The 23,467-nt window shown below is 48.1% G+C and overlaps 1 protein-coding gene across 1 annotated transcript; it reads left to right on the plus strand.

Moving 5' to 3' along the window:
* The first annotated feature begins 17,654 nt into the window (after positions 1 to 17,654).
* Positions 17,655 to 18,287, plus strand: LOC134659423 (uncharacterized). The gene has a single exon (XM_063515066.1). It carries the CDS (start codon positions 17,655 to 17,657, stop codon positions 18,285 to 18,287), a length of 633 nt encoding a protein of 210 aa, XP_063371136.1.
* Positions 18,288 to 23,467: the final 5,180 nt, after the last annotated feature.

Consider the following 23,467-nt stretch of genomic DNA (forward strand, 5'->3'; position numbering starts at 1 on the left):
AAGTCGATCCCCACTGGTGCCGTCTTTCTCGATTGTAACGTTGTACGTACATGTTTTAATTATAAGCTTAGATTTTATTATTTTTACATATTAAATAAATTAAATTTAAATAAAAATAACTTATTTATAATAGATTTTAATTTATTAACACATGAATTATTATTTTACTTTTATTTTAATCAATTATTATTTATGGAAATGAACTAATTATTTATTTTTACAATTTTATATATTAAACAATTTTATATTTACAGTAATCGTCTTATTCTACTGTACTATTGTAAAGTAAGACATAAATTATCATAAGTAATATATACAATACATAGATAGTTTTTACAATGCATGACACTTTATTCGTACGGACTGTACTCGCGACCGGTCCATATCAATATGATGATTGACGTCATGGAAGGATCGAGAAGCGGCTGCGCGCGCGCTTGTCCCCTCCCGTTGACCACTGGCGATTCAGTCCGCGCCACCTCGCCGTCGTATACGGATGTGCCATTGCGCACACGGGGAAGCCCGTGTCGTCTAGCGCGCGGTACAAATATTTATTATGGTGAGCGCGGACACCTATTCGTGATAATAATCTGCTCAGCGACGTTTTCGCATATTACGATTCCCGCACCCACGTATTGGTAAGTGCAAAGTGTTGAACGTTTCATTAGAATAAGTAGCTTTAGTGTTAAAGTAGTTTGTTATACGATTCATATTAATCGCAAAACCTAAATTTAATCTTACGTTCCATTCCATCTTTTGCTAAATGCTTTTAGCTTCAGAATGATCTAGCAATTTCCATTGTTCTCGTAGTGGCGCGTACGAGTAAGTATGTGTACGTACCCTCCTACTTATTTAAATTCACTTCTTTGTTCTTTGTTCTTCTTTCTTTCTTTACTCTGTGCTTTTCCTTCGTTTTTGTAACTCCGCTCTGCTTGTGAACACAAACACGCTTTCTGCTTATGGTGCACCGGCTTCCCCATGGTCCCATCATCATCACAGGGTGTTCACAAAAGCAGAGCGAGCAGGAACACCTTACTAAGACATCTGGAAATCCACAGGGTGCGTCGTAACGTTTTAAATTCAAGACCGTCGGCCGACAAACACCATCACCACCTCGACGGCAGGGTTGGAGCCATAGCCGTTCGCCCGCCGTCGCCCCTGCTCCTCTTCAGCGCTGTCGAGTGACACCCACCTGCTGCGGACCCTCGACCAGCCAGGGCAGTACCGGATCTCGGGTGCAAATTTAGACGGGCCTTGACCACCCACGACCCTATTCAAAACTTAGTTTTTTTATTCAAATAAATACTTAATTTGTTAACGAGTTGGTAGTACTTCTTTTACCTCCTCTACCAACAGGGACGTACTTCCCCCTTAACGTTACATTGGCGCCCTTTAACGTGGTCTGGTCTAAATTTGCCCCGCAGAATTTGTGTGTTTGTTGTTTTTATTTTTGTGAAACGTTGTTTTTTTTTGGTTGCATGTAACTAAGGTGTACCCCAATAATAATAATAATTTTAATAATTTATTAATAATCAAATTGTAATTTTAACATTCTATAATAATATAATTCATTTTGTGTGTCTTAATTTATATTGGATTTTTAAATCATCCTGTGCTAGTGCAGTGTAGTCTAGTACAGTCAGTCAAATATTTTATGAATATTTTTTTGTAGTGCAATATTTTATTTTGTAGTTTTGTGGTACACACTAGTTGCGATTATTTAATGCTTTTTCTGTTTTTATTTTTGTGAATGTATATTTTTATTTTTTGATTTTTGCTTGATTTTTTTTTTTTGCCAACCAAAACGTTACGTAGTTTATTATTGTAACAGGCGGAGTAGTGTTAGTTAAAAGCAAGCGTTCAACACTTTCCACGTTTGTCATTTTGCACGTTATTATTATTATTATTTTAAATTAAATTTAAAAAAATGGAATTTCCCGTGAAATTTTTGTCACTCCAAAAGCCGGAGTTGGAGTATGAGGTTAGCATTCGTGGTGAGACACCGGGTTCCACCGTCCAGGACTTGCGGAAACAAATTTCGAAATTAGGGCCTTTGTTTCCTACCGAGGATATTTTAGAAAGTAATTTCTCTGTCGCTGCCGATTTAAGGGGCGTTAGTGATGCTCTCGCGAAAGTTCAGTCGCATTTAGATTCTCGACCGGATAGGAACGTTTTGCTTCGCACACAAAACCTCTTAAATCATTTACATCACCGTCTCAACCGTATAGTTTATGACGAAGCGACCAAACCCATGTTTGAAGTTTGCGACCAGGAGTATCGAGCTCTTACAGCTAGATTTAACTCCATCAAGGACACGGCTGCCGCGACCGTTGGGCCTGCCCCGAACGCCGAACCCGTTGTTAGCACTGCACCGATAAGCGTAAACGTCACTTGCGACCGTGGTAGTCACAACGAGCTTTGTAAGATCAAGTTTGATGGCAAGTCTTGCGTCCGTGCCTTCGTGGTACGCATAACTGAATTTTGTGAGGCTAGGTCTATTTCGGATTCTAAACTTTTGTCCTATGCCACAGAGATTTTTACTGGTGATGCACTACACTGGTACCGAAATATTAAGGGTCAAGTGTCCACCTGGGTTGAACTCGCCACGTTGCTTAAACAAGATTTCAGTCAGAAAGACTATGATTATAGGCTTGGTAATGAGATTCGGTCACGCACGCAGGGTGAATCCGAGAACATTACCGTGTACCTATCAATCATGGCCGGGTTATTCTCACGTCTCTCTAAACCTTTACCGGAGGACGAGAAATTAGAGATCCTCCTCCATAACATCAGGCCTTGCTATGCCAGTACTTTAGCGTCAGCAGCCGCGATTACTGACATAGATACGTTACGTAATCACTGTCGTAACTACGAAAGTATTCAGGCACGTCTTGCCGACTTTCGCGAACCACCCAGACGGACAGCTGACACCTTGGCACCTGAGTTTGCCTATACTGGTAATAGTTATAACAAGAATGGTAACAACAATAACAACAAGAATTTCACATACAGGAATAACAATAATAAACAATATAATCAATATAATTCTAATCAAAATAATAATAGGTATTTTACTAACAACAATAATAAACAATATAATCAATTTCATTCAAGTCACAATAATAATAAGTCTTTTACAAATAACAATAATTTTAACAAATTTAACAACATGAAACAGGTACATGCAGTTACTTCTACACCCTCGACCAAAACTTTGTATTGCCCTAGATGTCGCAATAATAGCCACAACTTGCGTCAGTGCCCAGCTAATAAGGACGAAATTTATTGTTTTAAGTGTGGACATAAAGGTGTCAAGTCCCCAGATTGCCCTACTTGCAAAAAGGATAAACCCTCCACCTCAAAAAACTAAATAGACAGAATTGTGCCCACCATCTGCTTAATCATTTTGATCCTGTAGATTGGAGCAAATGGCTGAAAACGATCAACATTTTTTTCAGTTCGTATAAGATCGACGCAATTCTGAATGATGATCCCAGTATTGATAATCGTCCTTATGCAACGGTACAAGTTAATGGTATTAATATGACAGGTTTACTCGATTCTGGTGCTGCTATAACTGTGTTAAAAAGTGAGGCTCATCCAGCACTCCAAGGTTTACCTATTCATAAGGATCAAATTATTTCAGCCATAGGGGTTGGCAAACGTGTTATGCAGAGCCGGGGTTACATTAACTTGCCTGTACATTTTCAAGATAAGTTCCGTTTTATTACCGCTCATATAGTGCCAGATGTAAACACGGATTTTATATTAGGCGTAGATTTTTGGCGTAAATTTAATATTCTTCCTAACTTAAGTAGTATTACTTTTCGTAATGTGTCAGTAGTACAGGAGGAACCAAAGCCAGATAATCCTACATTTATTCATGGCTATGATCATTTAAGCGTGTCGGAGAAGTCCATTGCTGACAACATCATTGCACAGTTCGAGGATATTTCTGCCGAACGCAAGGGTTTAGGTAAGACCAGTCTCATTGAACACCGTCTAGATACTGGGGATGCTCAGCCGATACGGCAAAGGTATTATCGTATGTCGCCTGAAAAACAACGGATCCTCGTCGAACAGGTAGACGAAATGCTTAGTCTCGACGTTATCGAGCCCTGCGAAAGCGCCTGGTCTTCACCTGTCCTACTCGTCACGAAGAAGAATGGTCAGCCTCGTTTCTGCCTTGACAGTCGCAAGCTGAATTCCGTTACTCGTAAGGATGCGTACAATTTACCTTATGTAACGGAAATATTGGACAATCTGCGTGACGCTCGCTACCTTACGAGTATCGATTTGTCCAAGGCCTTTTGGCAGATTCCAATTGCTGTCGAGGATAGGGACAAAACTGCCTTCTATGTTCCTGGTCGTGGTACATTCCGTTTTAAAAGAACCGCATTTGGCCTCACAAATGCGCCAGCAACGCAGCAACGTTTAGTTGACCTTCTCTTCAGAGAATTTGACTTAAAAGTCTTTGCCTACTTAGATGACATAATTATAGTTTCCGAGGACTTTAATTCTCATGTGTCACTTCTTCTGCGGGTATTAGATAAACTTCGCCAAGCAAACCTGACAGTAAACTTGGAAAAGTGTCAATTCTTTAGAAGTCACCTTAAGTACTTAGGATACGTTGTTGATAGCCAAGGTCTTCGCACGGACCCAGGTAAGGTAGACGCCATCTTAAACTATCCGACACCTACTAGTGTTAAGGACATAAAGAAATTTTTAGGAACTGCCACCTGGTACCGTAGGTTTGTGCCACAGTTTAGTACAATAGCAGGTCCTCTTAATCAGCTGACATCCACGCGGAAAGGTAGACCGCCTTTCAAGTGGACTCCTGAAGCCGATGCTGCCTTTAGCAAGCTGAAAGAATGTTTAGTTTCAGCTCCAGTGTTGTCTTGCCCTGATTACAACAAATCGTTCGAAGTGCATACAGATGCGAGTAACTATGGCGTAGGAGGAATGCTGACTCAAACTATTGACGGTAAGGAACACCCGGTAGCTTACATGAGCAAATCGTTGTCACCGGCTGAACGTAATTACAGCATAACGGAGCGTGAAACACTTGCAGTAATTATAGCTCTTGAGCATTGGAGGTGTTATTTGGAGAATGGACAGCCGTTCACTGTCTTTACAGACCACAGTGCCTTAAAGTGGTTCCTTTCTCTAAGTAACCCTACTGGTCGTCTGGCTCGCTGGGGAGTGCGTTTGTCGTGTTTCAATTTCGAACTCAAACATCGTCGAGGCGTGGATAATGTGATTCCCGACGCTCTTTCCAGAGCTGTCCCTATTAGCGCTATCGATTTGTCTAATTCTTACCTTAATACGTCAGATGCATGGTACAAAAATATTTATAACTCTTGCTTAACAAAACCTCAAAATTTTCCTAATTTTTTCACTAAAAACGGTTCTTTGTATAGATTGTGTCAAAATAAACACGAGCAAACCTCCGAGTTCTCTTGGAAGGAAGTCGTCCCTAGCGAATTTCGTCACGATGTTTTGGTACAAAATCATTCTGAACCCATGGCTGGACATCTAGGTATCTTTAAAACGTATCGTCGATTGGCGTTGAGATACTTCTGGCCAGGGATGCATAACGACGTCGTAAAATTTGTAGGCTCGTGTAATAAGTGTTTACAGTATAAACATCAAAACCATCAGGTGCTTGGTGAAATGGGTCGCCCCAAACAATGTTGTCGACCTCTTCAAATGGTTTCGATTGACCTTATGGGCCCTCTGCCTATCACTCGAAAACAAAACCAATATATCCTGGTCATAACTTGCTGTTTTTCTAAATTTTGCCTTATATTTCCTATTCGTAATGCCACTTCAACTATAATCACCAAAATTATAGAGGACCAACTTTTTTTAGTTCATGGGGTTCCTCAAACAATTTTTCTCGACAACGGCAGTCAATTTACTAGCGGCATGACCGTAGATTTGTTTAAAAAATATAATGTACCCAATGTATTCTATACGCCTAGATACACACCGCAGGTTAATCCCGTCGAACGTCAGAATCGCACAATTGTCACTTGCTTATCAACATTTGTCAATGAAGATCATAGGACTTGGGATTTGTTTATACCAAAGGTACAGTTTGCCATGAATAACGCTGCAAATGAAGTAACAGGTTACACTCCTTCGTTCTTAGTATATGCCAGAGACCTTGTGACTTGTGGTACGCATTACGTGGATAATGACCTCGGCAGGAACTTAATGTTTTTACCACGTGACATTTACGCCGAAAATCTAGGTTGCATGTCTGAAATATTTGATAATGTACAGGCAAAGTTATATCAAGCTCATGCAAAGAATACCGCTCATTATAATCTACGTCGTAAACATGTCGAATTTAATGTAGGAGATATAGTAATGAAACGTGCTTATGTTTTAAGTGACAAAGATAAGTACTTCAGTAAAAAACTTGCTCCGAAGTTTATACAGTGTCGTTATTCTTGAAAAGAAGTCGCCTTTGGTTTATGTTTTGGAGGACATGTCTGGCAAGAATTTAGGGACTTGGCACATAAAAGATTTAAAATTATCAGGTTTTAATAAATAATATATGTTTTATCAATAAATTGTTGCATTATTTCCCAATTCGCGTTTTTAATATCTATCTCAGTGCTTAAAATGTATTTGTATTGGTTTCCGGTTGAATGATAACTGGTTACCTGCAAAAGTCCGGGCGCATTAGCATCTGTAGTTAAAAACTAGATACTAATGTTTTTTTATGATTGCGTGATGTATGATAGGTAGAATGAAATAGTAAATGCAAATACGAAAACGTATATTGCGCGGATTTTATTCTGAGGAACAAAATCCTTTTCCGGCGCGAGGGGGTAATGTAACGTTGTACGTACATGTTTTAATTATAAGCTTAGATTTTATTATTTTTACATATTAAATAAATTAAATTTAAATAAAAATAACTTATTTATAATAGATTTTAATTTATTAACACATGAATTATTATTTTACTTTTATTTTAATCAATTATTATTTATGGAAATGAACTAATTATTTATTTTTACAATTTTATATATTAATCAATTTTATATTTACAGTAATCGTCTTATTCTACTGTACTATTGTAAAGTAAGACATAAATTATCATAAGTAATATATACAATACATAGATAGTTTTTACAATGCATGACACTTTATTCGTACGGACTGTACTCGCGACCGGTCCATTGATTGACGTCATGGAAGGATCGAGAAGCGGCTGCGCGCGCGCTTGTCCCCTCCCGTTGACCACTGGCGATTCAGTCCGCGCCACCTCGCCGTCGTATACGGATGTGCCATTGCGCACACGGGGAAGCCCGTGTCGTCTAGCGCGCGGTACAAATATTTATTATGGTGAGCGCGGACACCTATTCGTGATAATAATCTGCTCAGCGACGTTTTCGCATATTACGATTCCCGCACCCACGTATTGGTAAGTGCAAAGTGTTGAACGTTTCATTAGAATAAGTAGCTTTAGTGTTAAAGTAGTTTGTTATACGATTCATATTAATCGCAAAACCTAAATTTAATCTTACGTTCCATTCCATCTTTTGCTAAATGCTTTTAGCTCCAGAATGATCTAGCAATTTCCATTGTTCTCGTAGTGGCGCGTACGAGTAAGTATGTGTACGTACCCTCCTACTTATTTAAATTCACTTCTTTGTTCTTTGTTCTTCTTTCTTTCTTTACTCTGTGCTTTTCCTTCGTTTTTGTAACTCCGCTCTGCTTGTGAACACAAACACGCTTTCTGCTTATGGTGCACCGGCTTCCCCATGGTCCCATCATCATCACAGGGTGTTCACAAAAGCAGAGCGAGCAGGAACACCTTACTAAGACATCTGGAAATCCACAGGGTGCGTCGTAACGTTTTAAATTCAAGACCGTCGGCCGACAAACACCATCACCACCTCGACGGCAGGGTTGGAGCCATAGCCGTTCGCCCGCCGTCGCCCCTGCTCCTCTTCAGCGCTGTCGAGTGACACCCACCTGCTGCGGACCCTCGACCAGCCAGGGCAGTACCGGATCTCGGGTGCAAATTTAAACGGGCCTTGACCACCCACGACCCTATTCAAAACTTAGTTTTTTTATTCAAATAAATACTTAATTTGTTAACGAGTTGGTAGTACTTCTTTTACCTCCTCTACCAACAGGGACGTACTTCCCCCTTAACGTTACACGATGTCGCGAAAGCGTTCGACAAAGTATGGCACAGTGGGTTGATCCTCAAACTTTTACAGATACGAATTCCCGGACCGATTAGTACATTTGATAAATGACTTCTTGAGTAATCGAGGGTTCAGGTACAGGGCGGAAGGGACTTTGTCTCCCCTCCACCCCATTCGTGCCGGAGTCCCCCAGGGCTCTGTGCTCTCCCCGGTTTCTTTTTATCCTTTTTGTAAACGACCTGCCGAGGATCGCCGAGGTCAATTACGCGCTTTTCGCGGACGACACGGCGATCTTCGCTACTTCACACAGTCCGATCAAGTTGCCCTCTCTTCTCCAGCGGGCCACCGATTCCCTCGGGGACTGGTGCCGCACGTGGAGGATAGAGGTCAACCCTGAAAAGAGTGCGGCCATGCTCTTCAGTAGGAGAGCTCAGTACAGTGAACAACTCCATAAGCATGGCCACATCAAGCTTTCCGAACAGAGGATACCATGGGTCGACTCCACTAAATACCTAGGAGTGACTCTGGATCGGAGGCTCAATTTCGGAAAACACATAAGGACGGTCCGGAACAAAGCAAAGTTCTACTTGTCTAGGCTGACTTATCTAGTGGGGGCCAGGAGCAAGCTCTCGTTAATAAACAAGCTCAATATTTTCAAAACATGTATCAGGCCAGTGTTTTCTTATGCCAGTGTGGCATTTGCCCACGCCACGCTGGCAAAGATAAAAACTCTGCAGACGGTGCAAAACCGGTTCCTGAGGAGCGCTACGGGTGCCCCCTACTATGTCAGGAATGTGCGACTGCACGCGGACCTCGACATGCCGTCTTTGTCGAAATACTTCCAGGACAATTCCAGGAGGTATTTCGACAAAGCGGCACACAGTACAAATCCGCTAATAGCCAAGGCTGCCAGTTATGTGCCCCTTCCGAACGTCAGGAAAGATAAGCGCAGGCCTAAACACGTGCTGCTAGATGACGACGACGAGTTCACTGTAATCAGAAACATTGAAAAAGAATGTGATGCTGAGCTCCGAGCATCTCCCACTCATAATGATCATGACGCTGACGTAGGCAGAATTTACCTGCCAAGTACTAATGAGGACATCACCTTTAACTCTGATCCTTCTGTTCCTACCACAGTCCAGACCGATATTGGAGGGTCCGCTCCTATATCCCAAATCTCAGTTTCGATCCCATACAGACCTAGGCGCACAAGGAAAAGATCCAAAAGCCATGTTTTCCACCCCGTCAGACCTCCTTCCCAAATTGGGCATTTACCCTAATCCTGAAAATATCCTGTACCTATACTATGTAAATATTCCTTATACTGTTATTCTAGTTATAGTGTCTCTTCCAAAATTGGGTATTTACTCAATCCCTAATTCCTATACTTATACTGTGTAAATAATCCTTGTACTGCTCCTTACTTATATTGTGTCTCCCATGTTGTGGGAGAGAGGGCGTGGCGCGGAGGCGGGGCCTCAACCACAATTTGGTTAAGGGCGCGGCCGGTGCCACGTGCTCGCCATGTGCGCAGCGTTAGGCTTGAACTGTTGTGTGTTTTTTGCTTTTTGTCTATATGTGTATAGACTTGCTGGTTAAATAGAATTTAAATGAATTATTTCTGTCTGTAAATAGTAATTATTATGGTGTAAATTTAATGTAAATAACCACCTTTTATGGAAACTGCAAACTTAACTTAAAAAAGTTCACCTGTTTTATAATCAGGAAATACGCTGTAAATATAGTTTTAAGCTTAATGTTAGTTCTTTAGCTTAGTGTTAGGTTTGTACAAAAAAGGAATGTAAAAAGCTTAGTATTAGGTTATGCTAGCTGTAAAAAAAATGTTGTCATCTAGGGCAGAGAGAAACAGGGCCGCATTTGTCCGGCCGACTCTGAATACCATGTTAAAAAAAAAAAAAAGGTAGCTTGCTCACTCATCACTACATACTACTACAGGCAACATATGCCTTAACACGTAACATATTAACCATAAATATGTGTTCTTATTAACATACTAACCCACTAACCCGGTAATGGTGGTATTGGAGGTACGGCAAGCGGACTTCAAAGGTATCCTGGCTGGCGCGTTCCTGAGTGCTGTTTCTTCTCTTCTCGCAGAACTACAATTCAACTTCAAAACTACAGTCTACGCTCCACAATTTGGTCCTTCGAGCCGGATCAAGAAAGAAACAAGTACGCGCTGAGTTTCAAGTAACACTCAGACTGGAAAAAAGAAACAAGTACACGCTGAGCCTAGAAGTTCGCTTCGGCTTAGACCCTACCCCAATAACCTTTCCATACCCCACCATTACCGGCTTGCCGGTCGGACCGTGTTGTGTTGTAGGTTCTCCTCCACTCACGTGTCCTGGCAACTTTAGTTGCATGTGTCACATGGTGATACCAACACACTGCTTTTGAACGCTCTAGGCATTGCACTTAGCCATTGCGAGAGATTCAGTACACCGAGGGATTCACGCTTAGGGGCACTGCCGGCACTGGCGTTGCGCTTGGTAACGTCAGAGCATAGGCGTTAGGTAGGTAAATCTGTATATAGTTAGGGACCCCCCGCGTGTGTCAAGTGTAAAGTGTTTCCAGTGAAGATGTCGGAAAAGGAAGCACGTAGCCTTCGCTCGCGCAGGAAGGGCCTGCCTGCCCCCGCGCCCAACGCGGACACCTCTACCCCCTCGTCGGGCAAGACGACGTCCGGCGAGACGAATACGTGGAGCAAAGGCACCAGTGGCAACCAGAAAACTAGTGGTGATAATGAGTCGGTACACTCGGAAGTGTTTGATGATACGGTAGTAGTTCGCAGTAGGTCGAATACGCTAGTACGTAATGAAACCGCTGTCGCGCCGCCGCCGCGGGCGCCGTCTGATCGCGCATCAAATAGGGATCGCGAATTGGTACATAGGGACCGCGATAGTGAAATAGCCGTGCTAATGGCTCAGCTCGAGGTTCATAAAGCCGCTCTAGTCGTTGCTAAGACAGAGTCCGATACTACAAAATTGAGGCTGCAGATTGCCCAAGTAAAGGCGCAATCTGACGGCAGCAGTATCGCGACTGAAGTCGAAGAACGAACTAGGAATTGGGTGGAACGACAGCCGAAGTCACAGCACGAGATCGCGAATGATAGTAAAATCCCGTTACCGAAACAGACCGCCGCGCCGCGCGCCGCCGCCGACCGGACTAGCAGACCGCAACCGCGATTTTATGAAGTGCCGCATAATAATTACGCACCTATCTACCACAAACCGGCCGAGTTACCCGCTTTCAGCGGAGATATCACAGAATGGATATCATTTAGGGCAGAGTTCGAAGACACGTCCCCCATGTTTAGTGCCGTCAATAACGTCAGTCGTATTAGGCGCGCGCTTAAGGGCGAGGCTCGGACGGCCGTAAAATCGATTATGTACACAGTTCAGGACCCGTACGAGATAATGGAAGCGCTAGAGCGGCAATTCGGCGACCCCGAGGAAATTGTGCTTACGGAACTACATAATATTAAACGCATGCCGCGTTTATCCGAAGACAATTCGAACATAACGTCATTCGCCGCGCATATCGCGAACGCCGTCGCCACCATTCGATCGTTGCGTCAAGAGCAGTATTTACACGCGCCGGAACTTGTGAACAAAATAGCGGACAAATTAAATCTGATAGTGCGCTACGAATGGGCAAAATATAGGCAGTCTAACGTAGAATCACCCGGGTTAGTTGCGTTATCCGAGTTTCTTAACGAAATTAGCACTGCAGCCAAGCGCGTCAACCGACATAGGCCGTCTAATAGATTGCGGAATACGGTGAACACGGTGTCTTTTGAGCACGAACCAAGACGATCGAGCCAAGCTCTCTCTGGGTCTCGCGCCCCCGCGTTCCACCGCGATTATAGTTCGGATTCGGATGAATCAGATTCCCACGAAACATACGCACGTAATACGGGAAGTAGATCGCGCAATAGTAAACCGACTGTAGCTCAAGTCAAGCACCGCGATGGTAATTTAAAAAAAAAAAGCCCGCGTCAACCGGAGCTAAGCCCAAAAGGCAGATATCGTCCGTCTCTGTCTCGCACGCTACGTGTGTCATATGTAAAAGCGGCAAAGAGCACAAAGTTAGTGAGTGTTCTAAATTTCTAGCTGCGACGATATCTGAGCGTTGGGACTTAGTGAAGGGTGCTAAATTGTGCTTTAGATGTTTAGACGCGAATCACCGTAAGCCTTTTAAGTGCAAATATGTCGCGTGCGGCATGAGTCAGTGCAAAGCCGGACATAATAAACTATTACACGGATTGAACGCGGCCGCGCCCGCGAACGGTAATAGTACTCCGGCGGCATCAGTACTCAACGTTAGACTTCCGCAGACGTACCTCAAAATCATGCCTGTATTAGAGGTGTCGGGACCGTTAGGTACCGCCCAAACTCTCGCGCTATTAGACGAAGGCGCGGCAATGACTTTGATGCTACACGAAACTGCGGACAAAATCGCGCCTCGCGTACGCGGTGAAACTTTAGAAATAGAAGGTATAGGCGGCGTAGTACGGGACCCAGATTCGTATTCAATACGAGTCGCCATACGGGGTTTTTGTAGCCGACATATGGAAATGATGGAGACGTTCACAGTTTGCGATGTAGGTTTAGGCGCGCAGGACGTACCGCGAGACGTAGTAGATAAGTGCGATCACTTATCGAAAATCGCGGACGAATTAAGTTACCCGCCCGCAGTACCTACCATCGTCATAGGTCAAGATAACTGGCATCTCATCGTTACTCGGCAAATTTTAAACGGCCCGCCTAACCTTCCTGTAGCGAGCCTAACTCGGCTAGGCTGGGTATTGCATGGGCCCGACCGCACCCGGCGTGCCACGGTACATTTCGTAGGTCACGCACGGCCTAAAACCGCGGAGGAAGAGGCCTTGGAACTTATGAAACGGCATTTTGATATCGAGTCAGTTTCGCAAAAGTTACCTCGGGCCGACCCCGACCAACGCGCGCTAGACTTATTGAAAGCCACATGCGAGAAGATACCGGAGAAGCAAAGGTATCGATCGGGCTTACTATGGCGGACAGATGACGAGAAACTCCCCGATAACCGAGCGCAAGCATTAAAACGGCTATACAGTCTAGAACGGAAACAAGACCGCGATGCGACACTTAAAGCCGAGTATGCGAAGCATATGAACAATTTGCTTGACAAAGGTTACGCGGAGAAAATGGACTCGCCGCCGCCCCCCGATGCACCCCGGACGTGGTATCTAGCGCATTTCCCCACTTTTCACCCGCAACGCGGAAAAATGAGATTAGTTTGGGACGCGGCCGCCACAGCTTACGGACGTTCGCTAAATAGCGCGCTGTTGGCCGGCCCCGATCTGTTAGAGTCACTTTTTGGCGTATTAGTGCGCTTTCGCGAAGGTAAAATCGCCGTGATAGCCGACGTCAGAGAAATGTTTTTACAGATCGAAATAATTGAGCAAGATCGCGATGCGTTACGTTTCGTTTGGCGGGAGGAGGACCGCACCTTTCCACCGCAAGAATACAGAATGAAGCGGCTTATATTCGGATCGGCAGCGTCGCCGACAACCGCGTTATACGTCAAAAACGAAAACGCAAAAACGCATAGTAAGGAATTTCCGATCGCAGCTGAAAAAACGATAAAGAATACGTACATGGACGACATGTTGATCGCACTCGATACGTCCGAGGAGGAAGCCAGACGCGTAGTAAACGAGGTTTACGAGTTAAACATGCGCGCGTCATTCGAGCTTCGCGGGTTCGCATCGAACAATCCTGCGGTAATAGCTGACGTAGTTAAAAGTAAAGAGGAAACGTCGCTGTTAGGCGCAAACGAGAGCGAACGTACCTTAGGTTTGAAGTGGAATCACAAGCGTGACACCTTAGGTTTCAACGTAAACTTTCGTAATACGCCCGAAGACGTACTTAACGGTCAGAAATTACCTACAAAACGGCAGGTCACGAGTAGCGCGATATCAATATTCGATCCGATCGGTTGCGTAAGTCCCATATCGGCGTCAAGCAAATCGATAATGCGGAAAATATGGATAACGGGAATCGATTGGGACTCGCCTATACCCGTCTCGCTCGCACCCGCATGGCGATCATTCATAGCTAACGTGCGTCTAGTTCACGTCACCGCTAGGATTCTGGTCGCCGCCGAGGATTGGAAAGCCTCATTGCTATCACTGAAAGTAACATTAAAAGAGAGAGCACCCCACGAAGAAGTTCTACACACGTTACTGCTAGAATCAGAGCACATAGTCAACTCTAGACCGCTGACACCAGTGAATCCAGACTTAGACGTCGAAGCCCTGACGCCGAACCACTTTCTCATCGGCCGATCGAGCTCCATGTCACCACTGGGCGTCTTCACAGACGCGACTATGTCACTCTCTTCGTGGAAAACAGCGCAGACGCTAGCCGACCACTTCTGGAGGCGCTGGCAGCGAGAATACCGACCCAGCCTCCTCCCTAGGCCAGGTGCTCATCAAAACGTAAAGAAACTACATGTAGGGGACGTAGTCATCGTAGCGGATAGCTCCATGCCACGAGGGACATGGCCTAGAGGCGTAATCGCACAACTCTTTCCCGGCCCCGATGGCCACGTGAGAGTAGCCATTGTCCGCACCCGCGCAGGTGAAGTCCGTCGCCCAGTTTCCAGACCTATACTCTTCGCACACAGACGGTGTTGACACACGTGGGGGAGATTGTCGTGTATAGCTCATTAAAATTAAGCATGTTAGTTTTAAGCGTTTTTATTATGTTTTATGTACCCTTTACTTTCATGTGTATTTTTAACTTATATTGTGTTATTAATAATATTATTTGTGTTATATGCCTAGTTTTAAGTAAATCATGTTCCTAATAAATATATTTTACCCATTCCCCAATCATATGTAATAGCGTAAGCTTATTGGTCGAATAAAGCAAAACTGACTCTGCACGTAACACCCACGTCTTAAGTAGGCGTGGCCTAAGTGGCTATGGTGGGGCGCGCGCCTATAAATACCGCCCCCCGCCGTGGTAGCTTGCTGACGAGTGGAGAGCCACTCGGAACCTCGCACGGACGCACCTCACCAGCACCTGCCTATCCGACCGACGATTTTCTGTGAAAATCGAAGCCGGAACGCGCCCGGCCCCTGCCGGAGGGGAAGCCCAGCTGTACCCAGAACCCATCCACCGACGGTCGCCCTGCCCAACAGGACCGACTGACGGTGACGCGTCGCGCAGGTCCCGCATCATCACGGACAAGAAGCCACCGATGTCCCCCCCCGACCCTTCGGGGCGGGTGGGTAGTCAAGAAAACGGATTTTACAATCCACCCGCAGCCACAACAGTAAAACTCGCGACCCACCCGGTCCCCTCGGATAGGGTGGGTAGTTCGCAACGCGAGTTTTACGAAGTACCCGACGACACCAAGACCCCGGAACCCACCTACGGCCCCTCAGAGCCGTGGCAACCTGACTTCGATGGCCTCATCGAAGCCCTCGGACGCCCCTACGCACCACCCCCATGGGTAGCCCCAGACCGACTTTCTCCTCGCGGGCAACTTGATCGTGTTTGTATCAAGGCTGCCAGCTTGGCGCAAGTCGGTCACATACCTCCACGCCCGGAAGTATGGCCAACAGCCTTCCCCAGGCTGTTGGGGCACGCCCCTGGGACAGCGGAGCAGTCCCAGGAAGAAGCCCAACCGCAGTGCCACCAGGACGAGCACCCCGTCACTCCTCAACCTTCGGCAGTTGAGGAGAGGCCGGAGTGCAGCACGCCCGACAAGCAGGACCAGGAAGGGTCCTGTGACACCACCCCGCCACCGACGGACCCGCGACCCCGCGCCAGCCCCGGAGCCGCCCCGCAGCCTCAACAAGGCCCCTCAAAGGGCCCCACCAAGCAAGACGCCGCACTTACAGAGGCCCCCAAGTCGGGAGCTACTGTACCTGCCCCCCCGGCCCCCGCGCCGGCATCTACACCCGCAGCCCCTGACATCAACCACGCAACCGCCGCAGCCCCGCAGCTGCGCCTAATTAAAACGCCTGAGCACGCCGAACGCTCGGGCCCCCGCCGCCTACTGGGCATCGCGCCGCTCTATGCGCGCCCCCCGGATAACCGCCGGCAGCGCCAGCGCCCACAGGGCACAGGAGCAAGCCGAAAAAGGAGGAGACACCACCAACCGGGCACCGCGCCGCTCCACGCACGCCCTCCGGACAGCCGCCGACAGAGGGAGACAGCCCACAGCAGCAACGTGGCCCCACAGCCACAAAGCCACTGAGAGGCTACATAGATGAGAGAAAATGCCATGACAGGCCAGTCGGCTAGTTATGGCCGTGAAGCCACCGCCCTAGAAAAGGGCACTGAAAAGACCCGCCCGTAGTTACGGGCGGCGATTTGAAACCGCCAAAAATCCCCAAAAGGGATGGGAAGGCATCTCATACCTCCCTTCGGGAGGTATGAAAGAAGCAGACGAGTAGCTTGCTGACACTCTTCTGGTTGCCCATATCATGGGAATGGAGCAGCCGTCGCTGAGACTGAAGGCATGGCTGGCCGCCTACATCAGGATATCATCACACGAATTGGGGCTAGAAACAGAGCTGCACCCTGAGGACGCCCCCTTCATAGAGTTCCTCAAAGCCCATCCGGACATCTTAAGGCCTGAAAAACGGCAAAGGGAAAGCCCGGGCGATACTGCGGGTACAGAAAAACGCACCTGCAGAAAGCGCTCGCCACCATCGGACCCGAGACTGCGTCGCCGCTCCAAATCCGCAGGAGCGTCGGAGCCAACGGAACAGCGACAGGCATCTCCCTGGAAGGCCCCGTCCCCCAAGGAGATGATCATGATAGGAGGCCTGCAAGTCTACAGGAGGGACCTATTCAAGCCCCGCCCCCCAGTGCCGCCAGCAGAGGCCCCAGCAGCGGCAGATCAACCCACTCAAGAGATGGCCCCCCTTACCCAGGAGCCACCACCACTGCTCCCCCGGATGACAGTCATCCGACACGATGGTGGCTGTCCGGGGAGCTGAACTAGAGGAAGCCCTGCGAAGAGCGGCAGTCGCGGCGGATCTAATGGTCACCCGCATAGGGCTACTGGGGCTAAGAGTGGCCCTCCCGAAGACGGACGCCATCATCTTCAGTGGCAGAGGTTGGCAGCCGCCCGCTGTAACTGTCATCCCTGTGGGTGGAGAAGTGGTCCGGGTGAAGGCCCATATAAAGTATTTGGGCATACATCTGGTGGCATTTTAGGACCGCAGGTGGGATTTTAGGGAGCACTTCCGCCAACTTGCTCCCCGAGTTACGGCGGCAGCGTCAGCGCTAAGCAGGCTGCTGCCCAATGTAGGAGGGCCAAGTCTCGCGTGCCGTCGCTTGTAATGCAGAAAATAGGGCCCGCCTCCGGGCCCCGCCAAAAGTGGTGGCCATTCGGGTGGTGCGGGGCTACCGCACGGTGGCGTGGGCGGCGGCATGCGTCTTAGCGGGCACAATGCCCTGGGAACTTGATGCCCAGGTGCTCGCAGAAGCGCACAGACAGCGGGTAAGGCGCAGGGCCCAGAATGAGTTCCCCGCTCCCGAAGAGCTAAGAGAAGAGTGCCGCCAAGCGCAAATGAGGATGAGGGACCGGTGGAAAAACGACCTGGAGGACTCCCCTTATGGAGTTCGCACTATAGGGGCACTCCTCCCGTCGTTCGACCAATGGCTGGAGAGGGCGCATGGCAAGATTGGGTTTAGGCTGACGCAGGTGATGACCGGGCATGGATGCTTCGGTCATTACCTGCATAGAATCAGAAGGGAGGTCAGCACGGTCTGTCATGAGTGCGGTGACCCGGATGGCACTGCCCAGCACACCCTAGAGGCGTGCAGTCGCTGGGCGCAGGAACGCCGCACCCTGATCGGCGCCATCGGAGTGGATGATCTCTCGCTCCACAGCGTCGTGGCGGCCATGCTGAAGAGCGAGAGACTGTGGCCTCCTTCTGCGAAACCGTCATTTCACAGAAGGAGGCCTTGGAGCGGGAGCGCGAAAATAGAGCTGATGCGCCCCCGATCCGGCGCAGACGTAGAAGGAGGAGGCGGGCGCATTTTGCCGCCCGTCAATACCTCTAGTGGAGTCCGTGGGTGAGGGGCCCACGATGGAAGACTCCACACGTCTGGGGGAGGGATTGTAGCGTATTCCAATCCTCCCCCCTTTGGCGCGAGAACGCTTGCGACCCCATGGTGCCCCCAATAAACGGCAGTGCGGAGAATCGCCGCAGGGGATGTTGGTGGGTATTCTTCTCCCCTCCCTCTGACTATCAGAGGGAGTTGCAGGAGGAGCGAGCCCCACATACCACCCCCCCATATGGGCTTCCCTGGCCCGGGGATGAGATGCGCAAATGCATTTACCCCTGCGAGACAAAAAAAAAAAAAGGAGCCACCACCACAGAAGCAGGGCCCCCCGCAAGAGGAACCCCAACCACAACGCCTCACCAAAAGGCAACAGAAGAGGGACCCCAAGCCACCGGAGCCCCCATCAGTACCCCAGCCACGACCAAGCCCCCCGACGGAAGAGCCAGCTGCCAAGCAGCGCCATCCGGCAAAGGAGCCCCTACCGCAGAAGCCCATCTCCGCGGATCTGCCACCACCAGAAACCGGATCCAGCCAAAAGCCCCACACCAACTTGGGGACAACGCCACACGCAGACCCGCAGACCTCCTATGCTTCTAAAGCCGCCGAGGCAGGCGAAGCCATGGCGGCGAAAAAGCAGAAGAAGAAGGACCAACAGCAGCCCCAACCTCAACAGCAGCGTAAGAACCAGTACCCGAACATCGTGGCGTCGGTGCTCCCGCAATGGTTCAAAGTCACGGAAGACATAGCAAAGGAACTGGGGAGGACAGCGAACTCCAAGAACACGGGGAGAGGAGTACGCTTCGAACCCAAGCCCGAAGAGGAGTACAGGTGTGTCTACAACCACCTGGAAAAACTGGAGCAATCAGGGGTGCCAATGGAGTGGCACACCTACCAGCTGCATGGGGAGAAGCGCATGAAGGTGGCGCTGTGCGGAATCCCATCAGACACCCCGATCGAGGAAATCAAGAAGGCGTGCGAGGGGCTCGGCTATCCGGTCGAGTACGTCAAACAGATCGATGCAAGAGGGGGGAAGCCGGGCTGTGTATACTTCATACAGCTCGCCGAGCCCCCAAGAGATTACACAGAATTCTACCGGGTGACTGAGCTCCTCTACATGAACTCAGTCAAAATCGAAGCATGGAGGGGTAAAAGCGGGCCTGCGCAGTGTCACAGATGCCAGAGGTTCCGCCACCACTCAAAAGGCTGCCACAGACCTCAGAAGTGCGTCCGCTGCGCAGGCCCCCACCCTGCATCAGAGTGCCCAAGGCCCAAGGATCAACCCTGCACCTGCGCCAACTGCGCGGGTCCCCATCCCGCGAACTATAGAAGATGTCCAGTTTACATCAGAGAGCTCCGTAACTGGAAGGCGGGCACCACAGCCGACACGGTGCCGAAGAAGCCGGGACCGGTGACGAAGGCCAGTGTCCCCAAGTCCACCGTCGAGGAGGCAGCGCCCGCGTCCTTGATGGCGCCGGCGAACGCCCCCACGCAACGAGGTGGACCAGCAACCGCAAACAAAAAGAAGCCCAAAAAGAAGAAGAAGAAGCCAGCGGAAGCTCCTCCTCCTCCCACCAAAGCAGCACCAGCCGGGACACCAACTCCACCGGCAGGCGGCCAGGACCTGGCAACGATGATAGTTGCCCTGCTCCAAGCTGCTGCAGCCCAGGGGCCACAAGCGGTCGCAAAGGCACTAGAGAGCGCATTACCTTCAGCTAACATTCAATCGTAAGCTGAGGGTAGTTTTCTGGAATGCGCAATCGCTGACCAGCAAGGAAGCCCTGCTCCGCCACTTCCTCCGAGAGCAGAATGTGGACATACTGCTGGTCAGCGAAACGTTCGCCAAGAGACCTGAAGATGGGGGGCTACATAGTATACCAGCGGAACGAGACAAACCAGCAGGGACACCCGTTCCGCGGAGTCGCCGTGATGGTCCGCAGATCCATCGTTCACCAGCCAGTCGACTTCGTGCCCTACGACTCCTTCACGGCGCTCGGAGTCGACATAATAGTGGCCGATGGAGACCTCCGGCTCTACTCCGTGTACAGACCCCCACTGCAACCCACGAGCCGCCTCAGAGCAGATCTCCGTGCGCTATTCCAGTCCTCAGGGCCGACCATCCTGGCAGGGGACTGGAACGCAAAGCATACCGCATGGAACGCTTCTAGAATAAACGCTGCCGGCAGAACCCTGTACAGCGCGATATCGGACGCAAACTACGATGTCACAGGACCAGGAGAACCCACACACCACGCAGATGGCCAAGGGACTTGTGACATCATAGACTTCGCAATCCACAACGACTGCAACGCCACACTGAGTATGGAAGTACTGCCAGACTTACCGTCCGACCACAGACCAGTACTGATGACGGTAGAAGCAGCCCCATATTCCGTCCCGAAGAGGAAGTCGAGGCGGAAGACCAACTGGGAGGCCTTCACAGACGCACTACAAAACCCCCAAATCGGACCAGTCTCCACCGCCGATGAAGTCGAAGCTGCAGCCAAGGCCATCACCGACAACATACAGCTGGCGCTAGAATCCTCGTCGCACACCATTCCCGCAGGCGAGAGGTGCACACCCCTCCCCGCGGAAATCCAGGCACTCATCTTGCGAAAGCGCCAGCTGAGAAGAAGATGGCAACACACCCGCTGCCCCACCTTGAAGACAGAGCTCAACACCCTAGTGGAGAAGGTGAAGATCGAGCTCAGGAACTACGCAGCAGCTGACTGGGAGTCCCATATTGCCAGTATAGACGAAGACGTGCCCTCCATTCACCGTCTGTGCAGGCAATTGGGAACAACCAAGGAGGCAGTAAGGCCGCTTGTGGACGAAGGGGGAGCGCTCCACTACAAGGCCGAAGAGAGGGCAGAACTGTTCGCGGACTACCTGGAGCGAGCGTTCCAACCGAACCCTGCTACCAACGCAGCCCACACGAGGGAGGTGGAGGAGCAATTGACAGGGTACTTTGTAGTGTTTAAATTAAAGGGTAGTTTTAAAACTAGTTAAGCAAGTCAGTCTGTAACCGACCAGTACACGCTATACTGCTATTCCTGTGTTTTATTCTGAAGTCTATCCTGAAACCTCTCAGTGGCGACGAAAAAAGAACATACGCGTATTAAAAGTGAAGTTTTTGTGATAAAAGTCAGTTATACACAAGTGAGAAGATGTTAGCAACGAATCTGGTGTTAGGTAACAGTCCGACGTTCGACCACCGCACGCAGGAGTGGGCCATTTTTAAAAGTCGTTTTGCTCAGTTTTGTTTGGCGAACAAATTTACGGAGGAGACAGATAAATCTGGTGCTACAAGTCGAGCGGTGCTACTTACTGCCCTGGTGGAGGACACTTTCCGCATCGCAAAGGACCTAGTGTCTCCAGCTGACCTAGATTCGGTCAGTTATAATGACCTCATTGCAAAATTAGACGGACATTTTGAAGCTAAGCGATGTGTTTTCGCCGAGCGATACTTGTTCTACAAAGCGGAGCAGCGTCCCGGAGAGGAATTAAACGAGTGGGCGGCGCGTGTGCGCAGTCTGGCGCAATATTGTTCGTTCGCTACGGAACTCGACTCCGCGTTAAGAGACCGTTTTGTGCTCGGATTAGAAAACAGGAAGGAGAAAGAAAAACTTTTTGCCGAAGACCCAACTTCGTTGACCTTCAATAAAGCCCTGCAGCTGGCGCAAAGCGTGCGCTGTGCGCGGCTGGCGGTGCATGGCAACAACAGTACGGTCAGCGCCAGCGCCGGCGCATCTGCAGATGTGTTCGCGCTACGCCCCGCCGCGGAAGGCGATAAGAAAAGATCTAAGTGTAGTGCATGTGCTTATCACGGACATTCCAAAGAACAGTGTAAATTTACTCAGTATTCGTGTAAAAAGTGCGGAAAGAAAGGCCATCTGAGCCGAGTGTGTAAATCTAAAATTAAGACCACAAATTTCTTAGCCGAGGATACTGACGATATTTGCGAAGGTATTTATGATTTTTTTCCTATCCGTTCGGTTAACGGGAAACCTATGATGCAATCTGTTTTGATTGATAACAAGTCGATTTTGTGCGAAGTTGACACCGGCAGCGCAGTGTCCGTCTTACCCGCCGATGTTTACGCAAAAACATTTAAAGTAAATTATGCCCTATGCAAGTGTAACGTAAGGCTCAATTGTTACGATGGCAATAAAATCACACCTGTGGGTTATATCTTATTACCGGTTAAGTTTGATGATCGTATAATGGAGATTAAGTTTTTTATTATTGCCACGATCGATTCGCAAATGGTGCAATTGCCGTTGCTAGGACGTGATTTTATTAGCAAATTTGACCTACATTTGTGTAACCTTAATTGTCATAACATAAAAGAGGATCCGATGATAAAAAAAATACACGAAAAGTACTCGGAGGTATTTTCAGGGGAACTTGGCACATTTACTCCATATAAAATTCATTTAAAAATTAAAAAAGATGCAGTGTTTAAATTTTGTAAGCCTCGGACGGTACCTTTAGCGTTAAAGCCTAAAGTTGAAACTGAATTACAGAGGTTACTAGATTTAGGCATTTTGGAGAAAGTCGAACATTCCGATATAGCTACGCCAATTGTCCCCGTGTTGCGTTCGGATGGTAATATTCGTATCTGCGGAGATTACTCAGTAACCTTAAACAATATTTTATTTATTGACAATTATCCGTTACCGCGAATAGAAGATTTGTTTTCTAAATTGCATGGCGGGGTGGAGTTTTCCAAATTAGACCTATCCAGAGCTTACAATCAGCTGGTTCTAGACGAACCGTCGCGGAATTTGACCTGTATAAATACCCATAAGGGGTTATTCCGGTATACCCGTTTAGTTTTTGGCCTATCCAACGCTCCATGCATTTTTCAGCAGTGCATGGATAAACTGTTAGCTGGCATTGAGGGCACGTGTATATTTTTAGACGATTTATTAATTACCGCGCCAAATAGGGAATCTCATGTGGCTAGGTTGGAACAAGTTTTGAATAGACTAAAGGATGCCGGGTTACGTGTAAAACAGGAAAAATGTGAATTTTTTAAGGATTCCGTAGAGTATTTAGGATTTGTTATTGACAAAAATGGGTTGCACAAGTCTAAAAAGAAGGTAAATGCTGTTCTAGAATGTCAACGACCTAGGAACGTGACGGAATTAAAATCTTTTCTAGGTATGCTAAATTATTATAGGACGTTTATTC

This window comes from Cydia amplana, chromosome 25, assembly GCF_948474715.1.
Source record: "Cydia amplana chromosome 25, ilCydAmpl1.1, whole genome shotgun sequence".
In the NCBI taxonomy this organism is placed as follows: Eukaryota; Metazoa; Arthropoda; class Insecta; order Lepidoptera; family Tortricidae; genus Cydia; species Cydia amplana.